The following is a 22,508-nucleotide window of genomic DNA, read 5'->3' as shown; positions in this document are numbered from 1 at the left end:
GGCTAGGCCTCCCGAAGCCATGCCCACCACTCGTTAAATTGCAGCAAGGTCAGAGGCAGCAAGTAGGAACAGGAAAAGTATGCATGGAATGTCATGGGCCCCACCCAGCTGCATATAGCCCACGCGGGATTGTAAAACACTTTCCATAATGATTATTGTTTTTATTTTTTTAGTACCCATTTAATTTTTTTCCAATTAAGGGGCAATTTAGCATGGCCAGTCCACCTGCCCTGCACATCTTTGGGTTGTGGGTTCGAAACCCACGCAAACACGGGGTGAATGTGCAAACTCCACACGGGCAGTGACCCAGAGTCGGGATCGAACCTGGGACCTCGGCGTCGTGAGGCAGCAGTGCTAACCACTGCGCCACCATGCTGCCCCCCCCCCCCCCCCCCCCCCCCCCACACCTCATGATGATTATTAACAAATATTTGCAAACACATATATTTTCTGTATAAATATATTTAGGTAATCTGTAATTACAATTCTGAGTAACAAACCTTTGCACATTTTTCAGTGAAGATCCGTATTTTGTTTATTCAGAAACACCATAGGTGGACATAATGGCTGGGATTTAATGTGGGTGGTGGGGTCTCCTCCACTGGTTGGAGATCCAGAGGAAGCCCCGCATCACTTTTCTCTGGGAGGCCCAATGCTATTACATTCCAATCAGGCATATAAATGGGCAAGACTGGGTCTTTATCTGATTCATTCCGCAGTTGGGCAAACATCCCACCCCCAAGAGCTGCAAGCAAATCAGAGGCCAGTTGCGCCGCCGTGGGGCCTTCATCAGCCATCACTGAGACCTGGAGAGAGGGGAAAGTGGGTGGGCTGGGGTCATGTTGAGCACCGGCGACAGGTGAAGCAGGCTGGAAGCAAATGCCGAAAGGTGCTTTGTGTGCCCACCGCACTGGTCTCCTCCACCCCCCACCCCCCACCCCACCACCCCCTGCAATGCCAGATCCCTTGAATAGCCAAATTTGCTGACAATATAAAGATAGATGGGAAAGCGTGTGTGGGAAGGACATAAAAGATATGCAAAGGGATATAAATGGTTACGTGAGTGGGCTAAAATTTGGTAGATTAAGAATCATGTGGAAAAATGTGAGGTTATCCACTATAGTAGGAAGAATAGAAAAGTGGAATGTTATTTAAATGGAGAGAGACTACAGAGGATTCGGATATCCTCCTTCGTGAATTGCAAACTATAGTATGCAGGTAAAACATAGATTTAGGAAGACAAATGGAATGTTGATTGATTGATTGACACATGTAAAGCCAAGGGGACGTACACAGTACATAAAAAGAATAATCGACAAAGGAAAGTGGAGTTGAGGCCACAATCAGATCAGTTATGATCTTATCAAATGGCAGAGCAAGTTCAAGAGACCAAAATACCTGCTCCTATTTCTGATGTTCTTATTTTGCACCATTTAGCAGATTGAAAAATGATGCACCACCACTTTCTGACATAGATTTTGGCCTTCAGACTGGGCACTTCTAGGTTACTGGTCATGTAGCCCTTTAACTTGGGGTTTCTCAAGAACACTTTGGGCTTGATCTACCAACCACATGGCGCCACTCCCGGGATTTACCCGGCTCACAATGCCTCGCGAGATCCAACACAATCACTTTTTGGCAAATCTGCATGTTTGAGCAAGACAGTAAGTCTCACTCTTAAGTGCAGAATTCCGAGGTACCGGAGGCATTGGGATTCACCCTCGTCACCTCGGAGACCTTGGGCGATCGCTGTTCAGCACTGCTCCCCACAAACGGGGATCAGATGGAACGACACTTCTGGGGGTCTCCCAAGGAATCAGAGGCCCTCAGCTGCATACATTTTGGGCAGGGTGGTACCCTGGCACTGCTGGTGCCAGTCTGGCACTGCCACAGTGCCACACTGGCATCTTCTGCATGCCGCAATCGGGCCGCGGTGTCCTGTGTGGGTATTAGGTGGGTTGGAAGGGGGGGGGGGCAGCTGAACTGGAGAGCAGCTAACAAATCACAAGTGCCTGGAGTGGCGGTCGACATTGCCTCCGGGGGTAGCAGCTTGGTTGGGTGACCTGTCTGACTTCCTGCGGTTAGAGAAGATAAAGTATGAGTTATGGGGCTCAGCAGGGGAGTTTGAGAAAAGGTGGGGGATGTTTGTGACCGTTTTTGAGGAGCTGTTCGTCGCAGGGGAGTGGGGAGAGGGTGAAAAAGGGGGCAAATATGTACAGACTTTATAGTTGATTGTTGGGAAGTATGTTTCCCAGGATGTTTATTTGCTGTAACCTGTTTTGATGCATGATTGTAATAATTTGCATTTTTTAAAACAAATCACAAGTGCATTGCTCCTTTGGAGGAGACTAACTTATTAATCCTGCTTTATTTGAGCAAGGGTAAATTAGGGAAATATGAAACAATGTGGCATGATGGCGCAGTGGTTAGCACTGCTGCCTCACTGTGCCGAGAACCAGGATTTGATCCCAGCCCCGGGTCACTGTCCGTGTGGAGTTTGCACATTCCCCTCGTGTCTCACCCACACAAACCCAAAAGATGCGCAGGGTAGGTGGATTGGCCGTGCTAAATTGCCCCCTAATTGGAAAAACTAAAAAGAAATGGTTGTCTGCTTCCCAACTGCATATTCCATTTCTTCTCTTCTCTGTGAGAAAATATTCGGCACCTGCCCACCAATTCCTGCTTTTAGAATGAATAGCAGCAGTCCATAATATGCATCCCATCAATTTTGGCACAGTGTAGAAATTCATCAGATATGATTTTGAGCTGTAATAGCAACATTCAAGTGTCCAAACCTTTGTGTACAAAATATGGTGGCTTTCAGTTGCAAGTAATTTAACTGCCCAAAGATGAACACTGTTGTACTGGACCACTGATTGTATATATACATAGAAACAGCTTATATTTTAAGAATGATAATTTCTTATGCCAAACTAAAACCTTCGTGGACTCACTAGGAAATGGAGATAAACTGATCTAAACATTTTGTTTTTTTATCACTTATCTACAGCTATTAACTGAATTCTGATTTTGAACAACCCCTTTTGAACCATGATAAACAATTGCAGTAGTATGTTCACCTTCAGAGTATTTTTGAAGCTAACCTGTAAGTTTAGTTTTAGGTCATAATGGGAAGTAAGACAAACATGGAAGGTAGAAATAATTCATCATACACAATCTGTGAATTACCCAGCATAGTTCAAGAACCATTTATCATTCCTTGTAAAACCAGTTCTAAAATATGGCATTAAGTATTTTAGGTTAAATATGCACATCTGTATTCAGATCTTGACTCAATTCATTGTTCAGAGCAAGTGAAAAATAATTATATTAGTAATTTCAAAGAGGAACGAATCTAATTTAATTGTGAGCTAAAAGTCAATTTATTCCCTTTTGGCTGTTATGCTAAACAATGTGCTGTGCAACAAAGAAGCATATGAATTTAAACTATATATGAAACCATTAAACGATGTAAAACAATGATTAATTCTCAGAAAGTGCAAAATATTTGCAATTTTGACATTTTACAACTACTGTTCAGCCTTTGTTCATGAGCTGCCTGAAAAACAGCAGCTGCCAATTCTGTATTATGCTCAGGTGACTTGAATCGGATGACTTCTGGTGACTGGGATGTGCTGAGCAGTCGCATAAAAGGTGGCTCTCCCCATGGAGACTCTAACTTAGGTACTTTTGACCACAAAATCGGTCACTAAACAAACAGAGAGCATGGGCCACAGACCAGAGTGAGCGAATCACCTCATTCGGAGCAAAGATGGCTAGGTTGATGATGGCTCTGGGAGCGCTCAATGGGAAGGTGGAAGGCCAGGAAAACAGGTCTCACCACCAGAACCTTAATATTGTTGGACTGCCAGAGGACACGGAGGGAAGGAACCCACCTGGAAAGAGAAAGTACCTGAATAAATGCCCTCAAACCAGCAACGGGGCCGAAAGGACAACAGAAAGAGCCAGGAGAGGAAGGCCAAGGACACAGACACGAGGAGCGAGGCAGAGCAGCACATGGCGGGTCGAACGGAGTCACCGACGCAACTGCTGGCCCTCCCGCCAACAGGGCAATGGATGGGAGCTCCTGACACGGGAACTCCTAAAACTTAGGGATGCCATTAACGAGGACATCATGATGACGGCAAAGTCGGCGGTAGCTGACACCTTGGCCCCCTTCAAGGAGGCACTGGAAGGACGGAACGGCGACTGGAGATATAGAAGGTGACGGTGCGGGAACTAGAGCATGGGCCACAGACTAGAGTGAGCGAATCACCTCATTCGGAGCAAAGATGGCTAGGTTGATGACGGCTCTGGGAGCGCTCAATGGGAAGGTGGAAGGCCAGGAAGACAGGTCTCACCACCAGAACCTTAATATTGTTGGACTGCCAGAGGACACGGAGGGAAGGAACCCAACAGACAATGCAGATGTTGGGAAAGATGCTCGGGGGAGAAAGCTTCCTCAAACCAATGGAACACCACTCAGTCCATCACACAAACCCACCTCCCATCCATTGACTCTGCCTACACCTCCTGCTGCCTTGGGAGAGTGGGCAGCATAATAAAGACCTCTCCCACCCAGCTTACTCACTCTTTCAACTTCTCCCATTGGGCAGAAGATACAAAAGGCTGAGAACACACTCTAACAGAATCAAAAACAGCTTCTTCCCCGCTGTTACCAGACTCCTAAATGACCCTCTTACGGACTGATGGACTTGTGGACTGATCTGATCTCTTCACATATCTTCACCCGATGCCTTTGTCTATGTATTTAGATTGTGTATTTTATGATTAGGGTTTGAGAAACACTTCCTCTGGAGGTGATCCCCCAGCAGAAATGCAGCTTTTATATCTAACTACTTATGCTCCCATGAAAACGTCACCAAAAGGGCCAAAAGAAATAATTTCAAAGTTACATTCCTGCTTTGGGTGAGTCCACTCTGATTTCTTTATCTGCTAAGCATTCTTCACATCCATGGCTCACTAACCTACCCATGGCCTTTTAAGTGCCACCCGGTAGGGCCTTTCCCTTGCAGACCTACCTACGCGATAACACTGGCTGACCCCTATTTGGGGCTTCTGAATATGCACCAATCTCCCTCCAACTGTTCAGCTCCCTCCATATTGCCTCCTGTATGGATTTAGCCACTAACCTGTTGGCCGTTACAAAAAGTTCTTGGTCGCCTGGGCTTCTACTTCTTAGAGTCATAGAGCTTTAAAGTACAAAGGGGCCCTTTGGTCCAATGTGTCTGCACCAACCATCAAGCACCTATCGATTCTAATCTAATTTTCCAGCACTTGGTTCATTGCCTTTTATGCTATAGCATTTCAAGTGCTCATCTAAATGCTTCTTAAAAGTTGTTAGGGTTCCTGCCTCTACCACTCTGTCAGATTTTCTTCTACTTTGTCGTAATGATTCAGCCTTCTCCATGCTACTCTGTCGTCTGTCAGGCTGTGACCCCTACTTGCCTGTTTAAGACTTTCTGGGCTCCGACTGTTAAATCCCCTGCTTACCCTATCAGAGGCCCTATCATCCGTAGAAATGTTTTCTTATCCGAGATTCACTATCTGACCCATCACTGCAAATTAGGCTAGGCTTCTTTATTTTCCATTCTCGTACTCCGTTTACCCAGTCAATAGCCTTCACTGCTTATCCATCATCCTGGACTTTCAGCCTATTCTTAGGTTTTCCAGTAGCTTTTCCTGCCTATTCCACTATTGTTGCAACCCTCCAATTATCCAATTTTTCTAACGAGGAGATATTCGGGAACTCACTTCAGGCAGTTGACCTCCGGACCAAATAGTACCTCCCTTTTCTAACAATCCGATTTTCTTTTTTTTATACATTTGGAGTACCCAATTATTTTTTTTCCAATTAAGGGGCAATTTAGCGTGCCCAATCCACCTCCCCTGCACATTTCTTTGGGTTGTGGGGGTGAGACCCATGCAGACACGGGGAGAATGAGCAAACTCTACACAGACAGTGACCCAGGGCTGGGATCGAAACCAGGTCCTCAGCGCCATGAGGCAGCAGTGCTAACCACTGCGCCAAAGTGCTGCCCTCCCAATCTAATTTCCTACTGCTAAACAACTCCAGGTCCATCATTTGTTGACCCTCAGGCTCTGTCTTACAAAATATAGGAGTATATGATGCACATGGTTTTTCATCATATTTTATCACATTGTCAGTATTCACAAATTCATAATTCATCCCGGTCACCCATGAAGAATGGGCTTTTATTGTTTGATTCCCATGTTGAATAATCACAGTTTTTCCTTCACGCCCTATTACTTTCCCTGGGCCTTTCCATTCCCTTTGCCCCTCGATCTTATAAATAATCACTTATTGTCACAAGTAGGCTTCAATGAAGTTACTGTGAAAAGCCCCTAGTCGCCACATTCCAGTGCCTGTTCAGGGAGGCCGATACGGGAATTGAACCCGCGCTGCTGCCTTGTTCTATATTACAAGCCAGCTATTTAGCCCAGTGTGCTAAACCAGCCCCTATAATAAACCAAATCACCTGAACTAAATGCTCAGATGGTCTTCTGCGGTGTTGCAATGCTCTCCTAATTCTTTGTAGAACCTCCACCTTGATGAAAGCTTTCCTGCCTGCAAGACATTTAAGCAGGCAGAAAAAAAAGAGCTAATGTTAGTTTCTTCATGAGCAGGGGGAGCACCTATTAGCAGTAAAGGAAACTTCGGATTCCTCCCGAACACACAAACATATGAATTTGGAGCATTAGTAGGCCATTCAGCCCCTCGAGCCAGCTCCGCCAATTAATAAGGTCATGGCTCATCTGATAATAACCTCCCATACACCAAAAGGTATGGGCTGTACTCCTCTCCAACCATTTTTAAAGAATTCTCTGCATGCACGTTCCTTCCCAATGGTGTTTGCAATCCAGTTGTTCAGCCAGTATTTTATGCAACATGTTGTCTATCACTGTAAGATTCCTCAGTCAACCATTGCTGAACAGGCTCTCAGCTAAGGTATGCAAAACTATGAAATTCAAATTTTCACAAATATCCTCATTTGCAAAGCTTTATCCATCATCCACCAACAGTTTTGTTGGTGTTCCTAATCCAGTACTTATCTATTTCTCCATAACCTTATCAACAATTGTCTGTTTGTCCTTACCATGTACCGTAAATTTGTTCACCATATCTACAAAGTGTAGCAAAATAAACTCTGATCCTTGTCTCATGCTTTTAAGTCCACTGCCACCACATCATTAAACTCCTTTGCCAGTGGCAGTCTCACAACAGGATGTGGTGGTTCCCTTCGATATTTAACACAAATGGCAATTGAGCCATGACTTGCTCAATATTCTTTCTCACCCACTCCAGCATCCCACAGTAGAGCTTTCGGTTTTTGTGGTGCTGGATCTGCAAATTATCTGTGCAACTTACAAATTATCTTTTTATCCACCAAACCTTTATCCCCAGAAGTTAACACGACTGCTTGAACACTTTGAAAATAAATATATGGCTCCCAGTGGGCAGCACAGTGGCGCAGTGGTTAGTATACAGCCTCACTGCGCAGAGGACCCGGGTTCAATCCTGGCCCCGGGTCACCGTCCATGTGAAGTTTGCACATTCTCGCCGTGTTGCATGGGTCTCACCTCCACAACCCAAAGATGTGCGGGGTAGGTGCTTGGCCACGCTAAATTGTCCCTTAATTGGAAACATTTTTTTAAAAAAAGAAATATCTGGATTCCTTTTTTAAAAAATAATTTTTATTAAGATTTTCACAAAATATAAAGAACAAAACAATATTAACAGAATAACCATTGTAAAAACCCAAGAGCAACACCCACCCCCCTACAAAAACAACTACTAACTCGAAAACAAAAAAAAAGCAAACAGAAAGGAAAGAGATAACACCCGCCACATCCCACGTACACACTTCTCCCTCCCCCCCCCCAAACCCACTCCCCCCTCCCCCCTCCCCTCCCCTCCCCCCTCCCCTCCCCCCTCCCCCCCATCCCCCCCCCCCCCCCCCCCCCCCCCCCCCCGCCTCCCCCCCCCCCCCCCCAGAAGACGAGTGGGTGCTCGTGGAGGAGGACTTCCCTCCGGGCCCTAGCCATGGCGGCACTCCCATCCCCACCCAAGAAGTGCTCAAACACTTCAGTGGTGGTGGCAACACGCCAGTCATGGAACCAACTGCGACAACATTTCGGCCTAAACGAAATGTCCGATAAAGCCCCCATCTGCAACAACCACAGGTTCATGCCGGCATTCGCAGACGCCTCCTTTAAAAGGTGGTGGCAGGATGGGGGACACTAACAGTTAGGGATTTGTACACAGACAGTAGGGTCACAACACTGGATGAACTGACGGAAAGATTTCAAATAACAGGGGGCAACAAATTCAGATACCTGCAGCTCAAACACCTCCTATGGAAAGAAATAAGGACATACACCCACGACAGATGCGGCAGTCACTACTGGAAGAATTATTGGATGCAAACATTTTAGGTAGAGGGAACTGTAGCGACATATATGGACGACTGTTAGAGAGGGCCAACACCAAACTGGATTTGACAAGGGAGAAGTGGGAGGACCTGGGGTTCAAAATAGCGTGGGGACTCTGGAGCAAAGCACTGCACAGGGTCTACTCCACCTCCACATGTGCAAGGCTTAACCTATCGCAACTAAAAGTGGTACTTACAGCCCATTTGACAGTACCCGAATGAGTAGGATCTTCCCGGAGGTGGAGGATAGACGTGAACAGTGCCAAGGAGGCCCAGCCAACCACGCCCACATGTTCTGGTCTTGCCCCAGACTTGCCTTCTTCGAGGCAATGTCCAAAGTGGTGGGGATGAGGGTGGAACCATGCCTGAAAGTGGCAGTCTTCGGGGTATCAGATCAGCCAGATCTCTTCATGGAGAGGAGGGCCGACACCCTTACCTTTGCCTGATCACCCGCCATAGAATCCTGTTCGGCTGGCGGTCAGCAGCACAGCCTAAAGTTGCAGACTGGCTGTCCAGCCTATCGGAATTTCTCCAAATGAAGAAAATCAAATTCGCCATCCGTGGGTCGGAAGAAGGTTTCCACAGAACATGGGAGCCATTCACCCGACTGTTCCAGGACCTGTTTGTGGCCAGCAACTAGGGGGCCAGGGATAAAGAGAAAATAGCCAAGACACAAACGGAAGGGGGGGGGGGGGGGGAGAAGGAAGGGGTGGGGGGGGGTGTGCCTGGGGTAATAAGAAAGCGCAATCAAAACCAGCAGGAGAGCCAGGGGCCGCAAGGTGGGGGAGGGCGGGCGGGCGGGCGGGCGGGGGGGGTTGAGGGGGGGGGGGGAAGAGAGGGGATCACACACGCGAAAGGAGACACAAGGGTCCACAATGGTTACAGCAAACACGGCAAGGGGAGAAAAAAAGCAAAAGAGCGAAAAGAAGAAACAAGGAACTAAACTCATGTAAATAGCAAAAACCGACTGCAATGTAAATAGCGTTGGGTGCCCCACCCCTTGCAAAATTCCTACTGTTCTGTGTGTATATATTTTGTGTTACATATACCAAAAACCCAATGAAAACATTTTTTTTTAAGTAATGGTCTAACTGGGTAAAAAGTAGATCCACATCTTTCCGAACAAAATCGCTCTGTCATTCTCCATGTCTAGCTTCATCTGATCTTTTTTCATCAATGGTCTGCTTAACAATAGAGGAATCGCACTAGAGACCACAACAGTAGAGGTGAAGAGACTGACCCCAACTATCCTACTCTTTTAGAAGATGTTAGAGTGTTATCATCCCCAAACTTGAAGCAAGTAGAGCTTCCATACTCCTTAACCTTCTGCCGATCTGCCTCATCGAGAGATTCCAGATAGCAGTTAAGCCAGTCCACCCCTTGGGAAGTGCCACTGCTATATAAAACTGTGCAGTTGAATGAATCAGCCCTCAAAATACTCATCAGTAGATTCAAACTCGCAGTGACAAACACAATTCCTTCATGGCAGTCACCTTAAATCATTTTCTGCCTTGGAATTATCTTTCTCATGCACTATTTCAAGAACAATTCTTTTGCGGCAGACAATTCATTGTGTAATGAGAACATTAGAACTTGGAGCAGGATTATGGGGCTGATTTATGGGGCTGGGGTATGGGGCTGGTTTAGCACAGGGCTAAATAGCTGGCTTTTAAAGCAGACCCAGGCAGGCCAGCAGCACGGTAGCATAGTGGTTAGCATTATGGCTTCACAGCGCCAGGGTCCCAGGTTCGATTCCCGCTTGGGTCACTGTCTGTGCGGAGTCTGCACGTTCTCCCCGTGTCTGCGTGAGTTTCCTCCGGGTACTCCGGTTTCCTCCCACAGTCCAAAGATGTGCAGGTTAGGTGGATCGGCTATGTTAAACTGCCCTTAGGTTAGATGGGGTTGCTGGGTTACGGGGATAGGGTGTAGGTGTGGGCTTAGGTAGGGTGCTCTCTCCAAGAGCCGGTGCAGACTCAATGGGCTGAATGGCCTCCTTCTGCACTGTAAATTCTATGGTTCAATTCCTGTACCAGCCTCCCCGAACAGGCGCCGAAATGTGGCGACTAGGGGCTTTTCACAGTAACTTCATTTTCATAGAATTTACAGTGCAGAAGGAGGCCATTCAGCCCATCAAGTCTGCACCGGCTCTTGGAAAGAGCACCCTACCCAAGGTCAACACCTCCACCCTATCCCCATAACCCACTAATCCCACCCAACACTATTTGAAGCCTACTTGTGAGAATAAGTGATTTTCATTTCATTTTTTCATTTTTCTCCTCATCTGTTTTAAATCTGCTACCCCTTATCCTAAATCTATGACCTCTCGTTCTAGATTGCCCTCCAAGAGGATACATCCGCTCTATGTCTACTTTGTCAATACCCTTTATCATCTTATATATCTCAATTAGATCTCCTCTCATTCTTCTAAACTTGAGAGTGTATAGGCCTAAACTGCTCAATCTCTCTTCAGAAGACAAACCCCTCATCTCTGGAATCAATCTGGTGAACCTCCTCTGAACTGCCTCCAATGCAACTACATCCCTCCTCAAGTATGTTGACCAAAATTGTACACAGTACTGCAGGTCCAATCTCACCAATGCCTTGTACAGTTGCAGCAACACATTCCTACTTTTATACTCTATCCCTTTAGCTATAAAGACCAAATTTCCATTTGCCTTATTTGCCTTCTGCACTGTAAATTCTATGATCTGCTGTATCTGCATACTAGTTTTCTGCAATTCATGCACGAGGCCATCCCTCTGTATCAAAAAGTAGTCCCTTCCTACCAAAACGGCAAGCCCCCCCAATCTGGCTCTCCGCCCTGATGCACTAACCACAAAATATTCACTCTTCAATATGTTCACATTATAACCAGGGAAGGCACCAAAATACCAATCATATTCCCTACAGACGACCCTGGGTCCCAAATGTACAGCAGCAAATCATCAGCATATAATGACGCTCTGGGCGGGATTTTCTGAGCAACCCGCCGTGTGTTTTTCAGCGGCAGAGGTGGCCCGCAGGCAGGTTATTCTGGTCCTGCCGTTGTCGACGGGATTTGCTGTTGAATGCACCCCCTGTCGGCGGAAAACCGGAGGTGGGGGTGCGCCATCGGTGGGACTGGAATATCCCACAAGCGTGAACAGCTGGCAAATTCAGCCCCCTATGTTCAACCTCTAATGATCCCACTCCACTCATTTGAGGCTCCCAACAACTCAAGTGCCAATGCAAAGAACAAGGGAGACATTGGACAGCACTGCCTCGTACTCTAATACAACCAAAAGGACCAGGTGCTCATGGTGTGTACAAACACCAGCAAACGGAGCTGCATACAGCAACTGCCCCCATGGCACAAACCCAGGACCAAACTAAAACTTCTCCCATACCGCAAAAAATATACTCCGTGTCCAATGATACAATTATTTCCAGTACTGACCTGGGCGCAGGGGTAAGCACCATATTCAGCAACCGACGTACATTCAACGACAACTCCACCTGTTCAAATACCCCGCCTGGTCCTCCCCTATTACTTCCAGGAGGTAAGGGTCCAACGTTAATGCCAATACCTTGGCCTGTAACTTGGCATCTACATTGTGGGACTTTCCAACCCACATTCTGTGAGGTCCTTCTTCTGGAGCAGCAAGATGGACGCCTGCCCCAGTGTTTCTGGGAGGGAGCTCCATGCCAAAGAGTCCCTAAACATGCCCAACAACAATGGACCCAACTGACCGAAAGCTAAATGGGTGGAGGCCAACACTGGAGGAGGGGTTGTGGAGTGAATGTTATGTCGTTGTGTGTGAGACCAAGCCTTATCCCGCTAAAGGTAGTGTTTTGAGCGCACCTCATTAAGGGTAGGATGAGTCATATTTTTGAGGGGGTGGAGAATAAGTGCGAGTGCTGCTCAAGGGGGCCTGCTCACCACACACACGTTTCGGTCCTGTTTTAAGCTGGTGGTTTTCTGGAGGTCCTTTTTTGACACCATGTCGGCGATCCTAAATATGAGTTAGAGCCCTACCCCCTGGTGGCAGTTTTTGGGGTTTTAGATTTGCCGGAGCTTCAGGCGGGTGTGGGGTGGATGGCCTGGCCTTCGCCTCATCGGAGGTGCGGAGGCGTATCCTGCTGGGTTGGAGGTTGGGGACACCACCGAGTGTCTCGGCTTGGCTAGGGGATTTGGTGGTGTTTTTGCACCTTGAGTAGGTCAAATACATTGCAAGGGGGTTGATTAATGGGTTCTACCGGAGATGGCAGCGGTTTATATTGTATTTCAGAGAATTGGTCGCTGTTAGGGGCGGAGAGGACGACGACAATGAGTTGGAAGGTTGTGAGGGGGGAGGTTTGGGTTGGAGTTTGTTAAAGATATTTGTCTGTATGGAACAGAGATGTTTGTATATTTTGTAGTTTGAGAAATGGTGCACAATCTAGTACCTTAAATACAAATACAGGGCAGAATCTTCCCAAAAATGCAGAGTGTTGGTTTAGGCCAGGAATCCTGGGATCAGGGTGAACCTTTTAAAGGGCACCCTGATCTCCAACTTAAATAAAAGACCCCCTTCCCCTATGGCATCGGGGTTCTTCCCCCCTTCCTCTCCTCACAGGCATCAGGGGTCTCCACCCACGCCCCACCATACAAAGGGGGAACGCCCCTTCAATGGGGCTCCACAGAGGGCCCACCCTGGCAGTGCCAACCCACAGCCATGTCCCTTACCACGCAGGGGCTATCTTATCTCCGCACCCCCAGCGTGGTCATTACAACTAGTTTTCATTTTCGAAACCCAATAGTGTTTCACAGCAATGTGATTTTACACTGACTGGGTGAGAAGATACATCATGGGCGGCGTTAGGGCGTCAACGCTAGTATGTAGATGTTAATATATTGAAATCAGGTTCACGCTTAAAATGACACTGGCAGGGGGTGCGGAAGATCTCAAACTGAGATCTCGCTGGCGCAAATCCAGTTTTTGGCTGCTCGTGAAATTCAGCGACCATTATGGTATTTGCGCCTACCATCAATGGGGTCGCCAAATCACTGACGCTCCGGCGCATGCATGGACTTGCGCCGGCCGGCGAAGTCCCTTCGGCCCCGGCTGGCGTGGCACCAAAGGCCGTTGCCGCCGGCCGGCGGGGCGTCAACCACTCCGGCGCGGGCCTAGCATCTCAATGTTAGGGCTTGGCCCCTAAAGGTGCGGAGACTTCCACACCTTTGGTGTGGCCCAACGCCGGAGTGGTTCACGCCACTCCATCCCACCGGGTAGGGGAGAATCCCGACCTATATAGGTAAGCCGCTGTCTGCTTCCGAAGCACCAAGCCAAGGCTTTCTGAAAACAGATGCAGGCCTTTTAACCTGCCTGCTCTGGACTCGACCTACTTTGAGCCTCCTGTTAGACCACTTCGGGGCCTGGTCCCCAGGTAGATCTTGCTCCAGTGGAGGTGGGATTGCTACAGCAGGATTAGACCGACCGACCCCCACCCCCCCCCAAAAATTCCTACCTCTAACAGGAAATTCTGGCCCTAACTTCCTACTATAAAAGAATAAAGTTATGTCGATGGCTCGAAATCTAAAACAAAAACAGGTAATGTTGGAAGCACAGTAGGTGCAATTTAATGCCCCACATCCTAGCAGTGGGTTTGGAGGTGGGAAGTTATTTAATCTGGCAGGAGATTGTTGGGTGGGGACACCACTGCCTTCCCACCCCCTCCCAATTAAGCTCCTGGTTGGGAAGGCTTGTGGATGCTGATTGAGGCCCCTAAGTGGCCAATTAACACACATTTAAGCCTCAGCTTGTTTTTGCTGATTGAATACCAATAGCGGGCAGGGGGGTCACCACGAGGGAAGCTCAAAATTCAAACCCAAGCCAGGGGAAGTCCCTCAATTAAAACCACATTCCCTAATCGAGAGACATGTCATCAAGAATATGCTGCTGAGAGAAACCCTCCCACCACCCTTTCTTTTAAACCTCTTCCTCCCATAGTCAAAGACCCATTCCTTACGACCCTGATTGTGCCCTCACTTGCCTGTGGCCTGGGTCCCTTGACAATTCAAAGCCTCAAGTGGATGCATTACTGGTGGTGCTGACCGACAATGGAGTGCTGACGTTTATTGGCTGACAGTTCTTGGGGTATGGCATCTTTGCCACCAGGGTCCTAAGTCCCAGGGAAGGCCTAACATCGGCCAGTTAAGAGACTGATGTGGACTTAATTCCAGTAGGTTTCTCCAGCGGAGTCACCACAGGCTTCCTGATGATTCTCTGAGTAGCGGACAAAACCCCGTCGCCAACATTAAATTCTGGCCAGTGAGTCAGTCAGAAACTGTGCAGAGAACAGAGGAGTTAACATTTAAAGTGCAGGGGCGGCACAGTGGTGCAGTGGTTAGCACTTCTGCCTCACGGAGCTGAGGACCGGGGTTCAATCCCGGCCCTGGGTCACTGTCCCTCTCTCTGGAATTTGCATTCTTCCCATGTCTACGTGGGTCTCATCCCCACAACCCAAAGATGTGCAGGGTAGGTGGATTGGCCACTCTAAATTGCTCCTTAATTGGAATGAACTGGGCACTCTAAATTTATTTTTTATAAACATTTCAATGGCAAACCCTTTCTCAAAACAGGAAGGTCCACACCCAAATGTTAACTTATCTGTCCTGACCTGCACTTTCAGTTATGTTTGCAGATCTCTTCGTTGAACTATATCAATGTAATTACTTTCCATTTTACTTCTTAGTAGAGAAATATATGCTGTTTCTTTATAGAATTCCTGATTTAACCTGCACTTGAAAAGGAACATAAGATTTTATGATTGGTTTGTCTTAAGAAATATCTGTATTTATTCTAGCATGTTACCTCATGGTTAAAATGCCTCAAGGCACTTCGAACAATTAATTACTTTTTAAGCCCAGTGATTATTACATTGACATGTATGGCATCTAGCTATTCTGCACCAGCAAAGTTAAACAAACTTAATGTGTGTGTTGTTTGGCCTGGTGAAATGGAAAAACTTCTGCTCTTGAATTCTTTAAGACCCACCTGAATAGATGGAAAGGGCCTCATATTCACATCTCATCTGAAAGGTAGAACTTAACACAATATTACATTCCCTCGGGACTGCACTGGAGTGTTAACCCAGATGATATGATTGATGTTCTGGTTCAAATGCAATCCTTCTTACCCAGAAGGTGGAACGTTACCACTGAACTAAACTGATGTGTCATTGATTTACTGACATGTTCATCTTCAGTTTATCCCTGCTATGTATTCTTCATACTAATTCTATTTCTTACCATAGAACCGCATTAAGTTCCAAATCAGATGGGGCTGGTTTAGCTCAATGGGCTAAATCGCTGGCTTTTAAAGCAGACCAAGCAGGCCAGCAGCACGGTTTGATTCCCGTACCAGCCTCCCCGGACAGGCGCCAGAATGTGGCGACTAGGGGCTTTTCACAGTAACTTCATTGAAGCCTACTCAATAAGCAATTTTCATTTTCATTTCATTTTTCAAATCAAATGAATCAGCCTACAAACATTTACCAGTCTTGGGCGAACCAAAGAGACAATTGAAATGCAAAGTATGGTCTGGGGAGCAGAGTCTTCTGAACTCTGAAATCATCCTCCTACTCCACTGAAAAATGACTGGATCCTCTACAGGAAGGAACTAAGGGGTAGAGTCATCATGTTGCCTTTGTTGAAGGCAATGTTGCCTTTTGGAAATACCAGCTTTCATTCTTATCCCATACTTTAGCTGATCTCAGTGGACTATTCCCTATTTAACAAAGAATAAAGAACAAAGGACAATACAGCACAGGAACAGGCCCTTCGGCCCTCCAAGCCTGCGCCGATCACATGTCTTATCTAGACTAACTGCCTGTATCCTCTATACCCCGTCTGTTCATGTGACTATCCGGATAAGTCTTAAAAGTCGCTAACTTATTTGCCTCAACCAGCTCACTTGGCAGTGCAATCCAGGCCACCACCGCCCTCTGTGTAAAAAAAACTGCCCCCGCACATCTCCACTGAACGTATCCTCCCTCACGTTGAACTTGTGCCCCCTTGTAATTGTCATTTCCACCCTGGGAAAAAACCTCTGATTGTTCACCCTATCTATACTCCTAATAATTTTATAAACTTCTATCAGGTTGCCCCTCGGCTTCCGTCTCTCTAGGGCAGAGGTGGGCAAACTACGGCCCGCGGGCCGCATGCGGCCCGCCAAAGGTATTTCTGCGGCCCACCAAGTCATTAAAAAAAAAAAAAATTTGTTTTAAAAAAAATTTTTTTTTTTTTTTTAATTTTTTTTTAAGGTTAATGGGGGGGGCTGTTGGGTTACTTACTGGTATAGGGTGGATACGTTGACTTGAGTAGGGTGATCATTGCTCGGCACAACGTCGAGGGCCGAAGGGCCTGTTCTGTGCTGTTCTATGTTCTATATGAGGCGCCCAGAATCATAACCGGGTGAAGTAATTATTTTACTTAATATACTATGCGGCCCTTTGTGAATTGTGAATTTCTGAATGTGGCCCTTGCACAGAAAAGTTTGCCCACCCCTGCTCTAGGGAGAACAATCCCAGTTGATTCAATCTCTCCTCATAGCTAATACCCTTCATACCAGGCAACATCCTGGTAAACCTTTTCTGTATTCTCTCCAAAGCCTCCACTTTTTAAGCCCAGTGATTATTACATTGACATGTATGACAGCGAGCTATTCTGCATCAGCAAAGTATCACAAACTTAATGTGTGTGTTGTTTGGCTTGGTTAAATGGAAAAACGTCTGCTCTTGAATTCTATGAATGCAAGCATGCCATATGCTTTCTTTACCACCATTTCCACCGATGCTGCCACTTTTAAGGATCTGTGGACCTGCACGCCCAGATCTCTCTCGTAATATGTTGTCCCACCAACAGGGCTAGAGTAGATGAAGCTTTAATTTTATGAGTGAATGCTAAAATAAGGGTCAAGGCTAGTTTGGTCTCTGATGGTGAGGAGAGTGGAGACATAACTCCTGTCCCATACCATTGGGAATATTTTGAATACTTGTGTTCTATCCCCCGGCCACAACTCTCAGCACTTCTCTGCTTCTGATCCGTTGACCTCTTTGGAACATGTTGCATTTCTCATAACTTTCACATCTCCAGAGAAACACCACTTTGTCACTGACCTTGCCAATGCTTGTTTTGATGGGTCGGTTTCATTATTCCTCTTGGCATGTCCACATGCTACCCACTGGTTCAGCATGGTGACAGAATGAACCGGGTTCAATTCTGGCCTTGGGTGGCTGTCGTGTGGAGTTTGTGCGTTCTCCCTGTGGCTGCATGGGTTTCCTCCGGGTTCTCCGGTTTCCTCCCACAGTCCCAAAGTTATGCAGGTGAGGTGGATTGGCCGTGTTAAAATTGCCTTTTAGTGTCCAAAAATGTGCAGGTTAGGTGGATTGCCCACGATCAGTGTGCAGGGTTGCGGTGGGGGAGCGGGCCTTGGTAGGGTGCTCTTTCAGAGGGTCGGTGCTGATTCGATGAGCCGAATGGCCTCCTTCTGCACTGTAGGGACTCTATGATTCTATTACTGATGCTTCACAATTTCTACTTATTACCTCATTTGTCCATAGCTCTCTTCCATCTACTATGCTACCTGGTTCAGCTCTGAAACTATATTTCACAGCCTTCATAACAATTCCACCAGCTCTACAGAGTGGAAAATTTTGACCACCCTTCTGTTTCCTTCCTTTCTCCAAAATTGCTTCTTGTTCTTCAATCTATGAAATGAAATGAAATGAAAATTGCGTATTGTCATGAGTAGGCTTCAATGAAGTTATTGTGAAAAGCCCTAGTCACCACATTCCGGCGCCTGTCCGGAGAGGCTGGTACGGGAATCGAACCGTGCTGCTGGCCTGCTTTAAAAGCCAGCGATTTAGCCCAGTGAGCTAAACCAGCCCCTGAGCTTACCATAAGTTCTAATAAAAGAAAGACAGCACTAATAACAGACTACTGCAACAATAACTTGCATTTAAACAGCATCTTTAATGTAATACAACGTTTCAAGGACTATCAAACAAAATTAGACACAGAGTCACATTAAGAGATGGCCTGGTAAAACGGGTAGGGTTTTAAGAAGCATGTTAAAGGAAGAGAGAGATGAAGAGAGAGGAAATTCCAGAATTTAGGACCTTGTGGCTGAAGGCCCAGCTGTCACTGGGGAATGATTAAAATCATGGTTGCTTAAAAGATCAGAATGGGAGGAGTGTAGATAACTTGAAGGGTTGGTGTGCTGGAGGAGATTACAGAGGTAGAGGGGAATAGGGCATGAGGAGATCTGAAAACAAGGAGGATCAGAATTTGAAATTGGTGTTGCTCAATCAGCAGCCAATATAGGTCAGTGAGCATGGGGGTGATGGGTGAACAAGATATGCTGCGAGGTAGGCAGCAGGTTTTTGGATGACCTCAAGTTTACAGAGGGTGGGACCTGCAAAGACATCTGGGAGTGCACTAGAATAAGACTAGAGATAACAAATTGTGATGATAGCTTCAGCACCAGGTGAGCTGAGGCAGGGCCAGGGTCATGAGATGGAAATGGGTATTATTACTGATGGCGTAGATATGTAGCTGGAAGCTCACCTTGAGGTGAAATATGACACTGAAGTTGTGATCAGTCTGGCTCAGTCTCAGAAAGTTGCCAGGGTGAGAAATAGGATTTGTGGCTAAGGAATGGGGTTTGTAGCAAGAACAAAAGCAATGGCTGAGATTTCATAGAATCCCTACAGTGCAGAAGGAGGTCGTTCGGCCCATCGAGTCCACACCGACCCTCTGTAAGAGCACTCTACCTAGGCCCACTTCCCCGCCCAATCCTGTAACCCCACATTTTATTTTGGACATTAAACAACAAATTAGCTCGGCCAATCCACCTACCCCACACATCTTCGGTCTGTGGGAGGAAACCGGAGCACCCGGAGGAAAGCCACACAGACACGGGGAGAAAGTGCAAACTCCGCACAGACAGCCACCCAAGGCCTGAATCAAAACCGGGTCCTTGGTGCTGTGAGGCAGCGGTGCTAACCACTGTGCCACCGTGCAGCCCCACCATGGCGGCACCCACCGTGGGAGTCCACTGACTTTTGCTGAGACTGGAAGATCCCTGTGGTGGGTGCGGCTAGAAAATCCTGACCAATGGCTTCAGTCTTACCAGTGCATAGTCAAAGCAAAGGTCTGTTCCCCAATCCAGGATGTCAGCCAAGCAGCCTGACAATTTAGTGGTGTCAAGACAGGTGGTTGTGAGATAGAGCTTGATGTCATCAGTGTCATGTGAAAACAGATGCTATGTTTTGAGTTGATGTAACAGAGGCGCAGCATGTAAATGAGAAAGGGAGGGGCAAGGACAGATCCTTGAAGAACACCAGAGGTAATGGTGTAGGAGAGGAATGAGAAGCCACTGCTGATGATTCTTTGGCCATGATTTAGATAGATAAGAACGCCATCAGGCAAACGCAGTCCAACCCAGTTGGATGACGGTGGAGAGGAGTGGAGGAGGGTGTGGTCCAACATGTCTCAGTTTGAGGATGAAGAGGGATAGTTCACCTTTGGCACAGTCTCATAGGATGTCACTTATGACTTTGATAAGAGCTATTTTGTATTATAGCACAGTTGCCTGGACAGCTGGTTTGTGATGCAGAGCGATGCCAACAGCGCGGGTTCAATTCCTGTACCGGCTGAGGTTCTTCAACCTTGCCCCTCGCCCGAGGTGTTGTGATCCTCAGGTTAAATCACCACCAGTCAAGCTCTCCTCTGAAAGGGAGACTGTGGCCCTCACTATGGTGACTTTACATTCCTGTGACACGGATGGCAACCTGATTGGAAGGGCTCCAACCCCTCAGTTCTGGGAAAGGTGGGCATGAATTTGGTCGGCAAGAACACAGTTCAGAACTTTGGAGTGGAAAGGAAAGTTGGCAAGGATGGTGAGTCATGGCTTTAGCTTTTCAGAACCGGGCTCATGACAGTAGATTTCTAGGTGAGGGGATGCTATCTGCAGAGAGAGACTAATAGCAATATGAAACAATACAAGCTAAATTGGAAGTCAGAAAGATGAACTGGGTGGTCACCAGTTTGGGGGGGAAATCTAGGGTTCCAGTGGTGGTGAAGGGGAGAGAATTACCACGAAAACATGTGATCTCAGATAACGTCAACAGCAGGTGCCCTGGTCATTTTGACAACTGTTTTATACATCTACTGGAAACATGCCTTCCCATACTGGATCGGTATGTGGAGTTAACACCAGATTACGCAGGCAACATTTGGCATTAAGTAGGCAACACTGTCCAGTGAACTGCCTACTGGACCCCAATCATTACAGTTGTGCATTCCCAATCATGAAATTAAAACGCGAGAAATAAAATTACATCAACGTGTTGCATGTCCGGGTGTGGGAAAACAAACGTCATTGTGGGCGGTGGTGAGGTTTACATGTCTGGAAGTGTTTGATTCCCAAGAGCTAGGTAATGATGATGATGAATAATGAGATGCACAGCCTCTGCTTTTTGGGTACTGTACATGGGGAGGGGAGGGGATGGGATGGAGGGGAGGGGATGGGATGGGGGGGGGGGGGGGGGGGGGGCACAAGGGCAACGGGGAGATGATTCTCCTTCTCGCCGACCCCTTTAAAAACTGAGGCATTTCGCCCCTTCTCCAAGGGCGGATCACTGCAGAATTAAGGACGTCTGCAGCAGCAAATTCCTTCGCAGCCATGCATCCGAGCTCCAAACCCTGGCTGGTGCACAGTGCGTGCATTCTTCCTTTTTTGTGTGTGTGTGTGTGTATTTATTTATTCAACTAACAAGTTGAAGGCCTATCAGAATAAGCACAAGCCGCGCGTTGAGTCAGCCCGCTGCCTTCTGCCACAAAATAAAAATAATGCACAAGACCCAATGCAAGGCTGGCTGGGGAATGCTCAAAAGAAGAGCGACGGCTTAGCTAATGTTCTGTGCTGCCTTTTTAGGCACCAAGCTCGTCCTTCAAAGCCGCCCTGTTCAACCAACACTTGGGAGGCTAAATGCCAGCCGCCCCCTTTTCAACCCACAACAGCATCATGCCTCCTGCACTGATTCCTTCTCCTGGCCGCCGCCGCCGCCTTCTCCCCCGAAGAAGGCGCCAATGTTCCGCGCGGGCTTTAACATTCCGGCGGCCGCACCGGCCAGAGATGTCTGACTTACCCCAGCTGTTTCTTTCTTTCCGATTCCTCGCCGTGTTTTTCTGTGCCATTTTTGTTTTGTGTGTGTGTCGGCGTCTGCACCGTGGATCCGTGTCCGGAGGAGGATCCCTTTGGAAAGGGCGTCTCTCTCTCTCTCTCTCTGAGAGGATGACGAGCTGTGAGGATGGAGCCTTTCGCAGCTCAGGATTAGACAATGTACTGGAAACACCAGGGGGTTGCAGTGTGCACACATTCAGAGTTCAAGCGGGGGGGATAGAGCGTTAATCGTAATAACACAAGAGGGGTGGGGTGGGGGGGATCTGAATTATATATTTATAAACGTAGCTACGACAGGGTGGGGTCGGACTGTTATTTCTCAGAGGGATAAAATTAATGCATTTTCAAGGGGTGGGTGGGGGAGACCTGCTGTAGGGTTTTTATTTGAACCGTAAATCACAACCAAACAAATAATGGCAAAATGCGAAATTAAAACTCCTTTGATGGTAAAATAAATGCCGCCGCGAGGTACAAGGGGAAGCGTAGGAATATTTTAAGCACCACGCAACGTGATGATTTTATTCACTGATTGTTATTATTTTCTGGTCCCTCAGAATTCTGAAGAGCATTGTCAGGTGCAGAGCCCGCGCTGACTTGTAAATGTGAATTCCACCTTATGGCAGGTTAGAGGAGAAATGGTGACTTATTGCCTCGACTGACCAGGGATGTGACAGCTGATGTGCGTTGAGCTGTTTGGGGTTATCTATGGCCATATCGTCTTGGTGCTGATGGGTCTTCGGCTGCAATGCCAGCATTGGGTGGAGAACTGAACTGGGCCCAGTGGACAAGTGTCATAGTAGGTAAAAGGTAAAGTCACCATAGTCCC

At 47.2% G+C, this 22,508-nt stretch overlaps 1 protein-coding gene across 3 annotated transcripts in view; it reads right to left on the bottom strand.

The window, feature by feature from the left end:
• atl1 (atlastin GTPase 1) overlaps nt 1-21,865 on the bottom strand; it is a 107,575-nt gene extending 85,710 nt beyond the window's left edge. The window contains exon 1 of one of the 3 annotated variants that reach the window (XM_038778391.1): nt 21,648-21,865. In XM_038778391.1, the coding sequence (XP_038634319.1) occupies nt 21,648-21,696 (49 nt within the window). In that variant the 5' untranslated portion in view covers nt 21,697-21,865. Of the gene's footprint in view, nt 1-17,612; nt 17,745-21,647 lie in introns of those variants that run through there. The other 2 variants (XM_038778377.1, XM_038778385.1) reach the window with 2 other exon arrangements.
• Nucleotides 21,866-22,508: the final 643 nt, after the last annotated feature.

Source organism: Scyliorhinus canicula, chromosome 2 (assembly GCF_902713615.1).
Source record: "Scyliorhinus canicula chromosome 2, sScyCan1.1, whole genome shotgun sequence".
NCBI classification, from domain to species: domain Eukaryota; kingdom Metazoa; phylum Chordata; class Chondrichthyes; order Carcharhiniformes; family Scyliorhinidae; genus Scyliorhinus; species Scyliorhinus canicula.
This window is presented reverse-complemented; position numbering and strand designations above follow the sequence as displayed.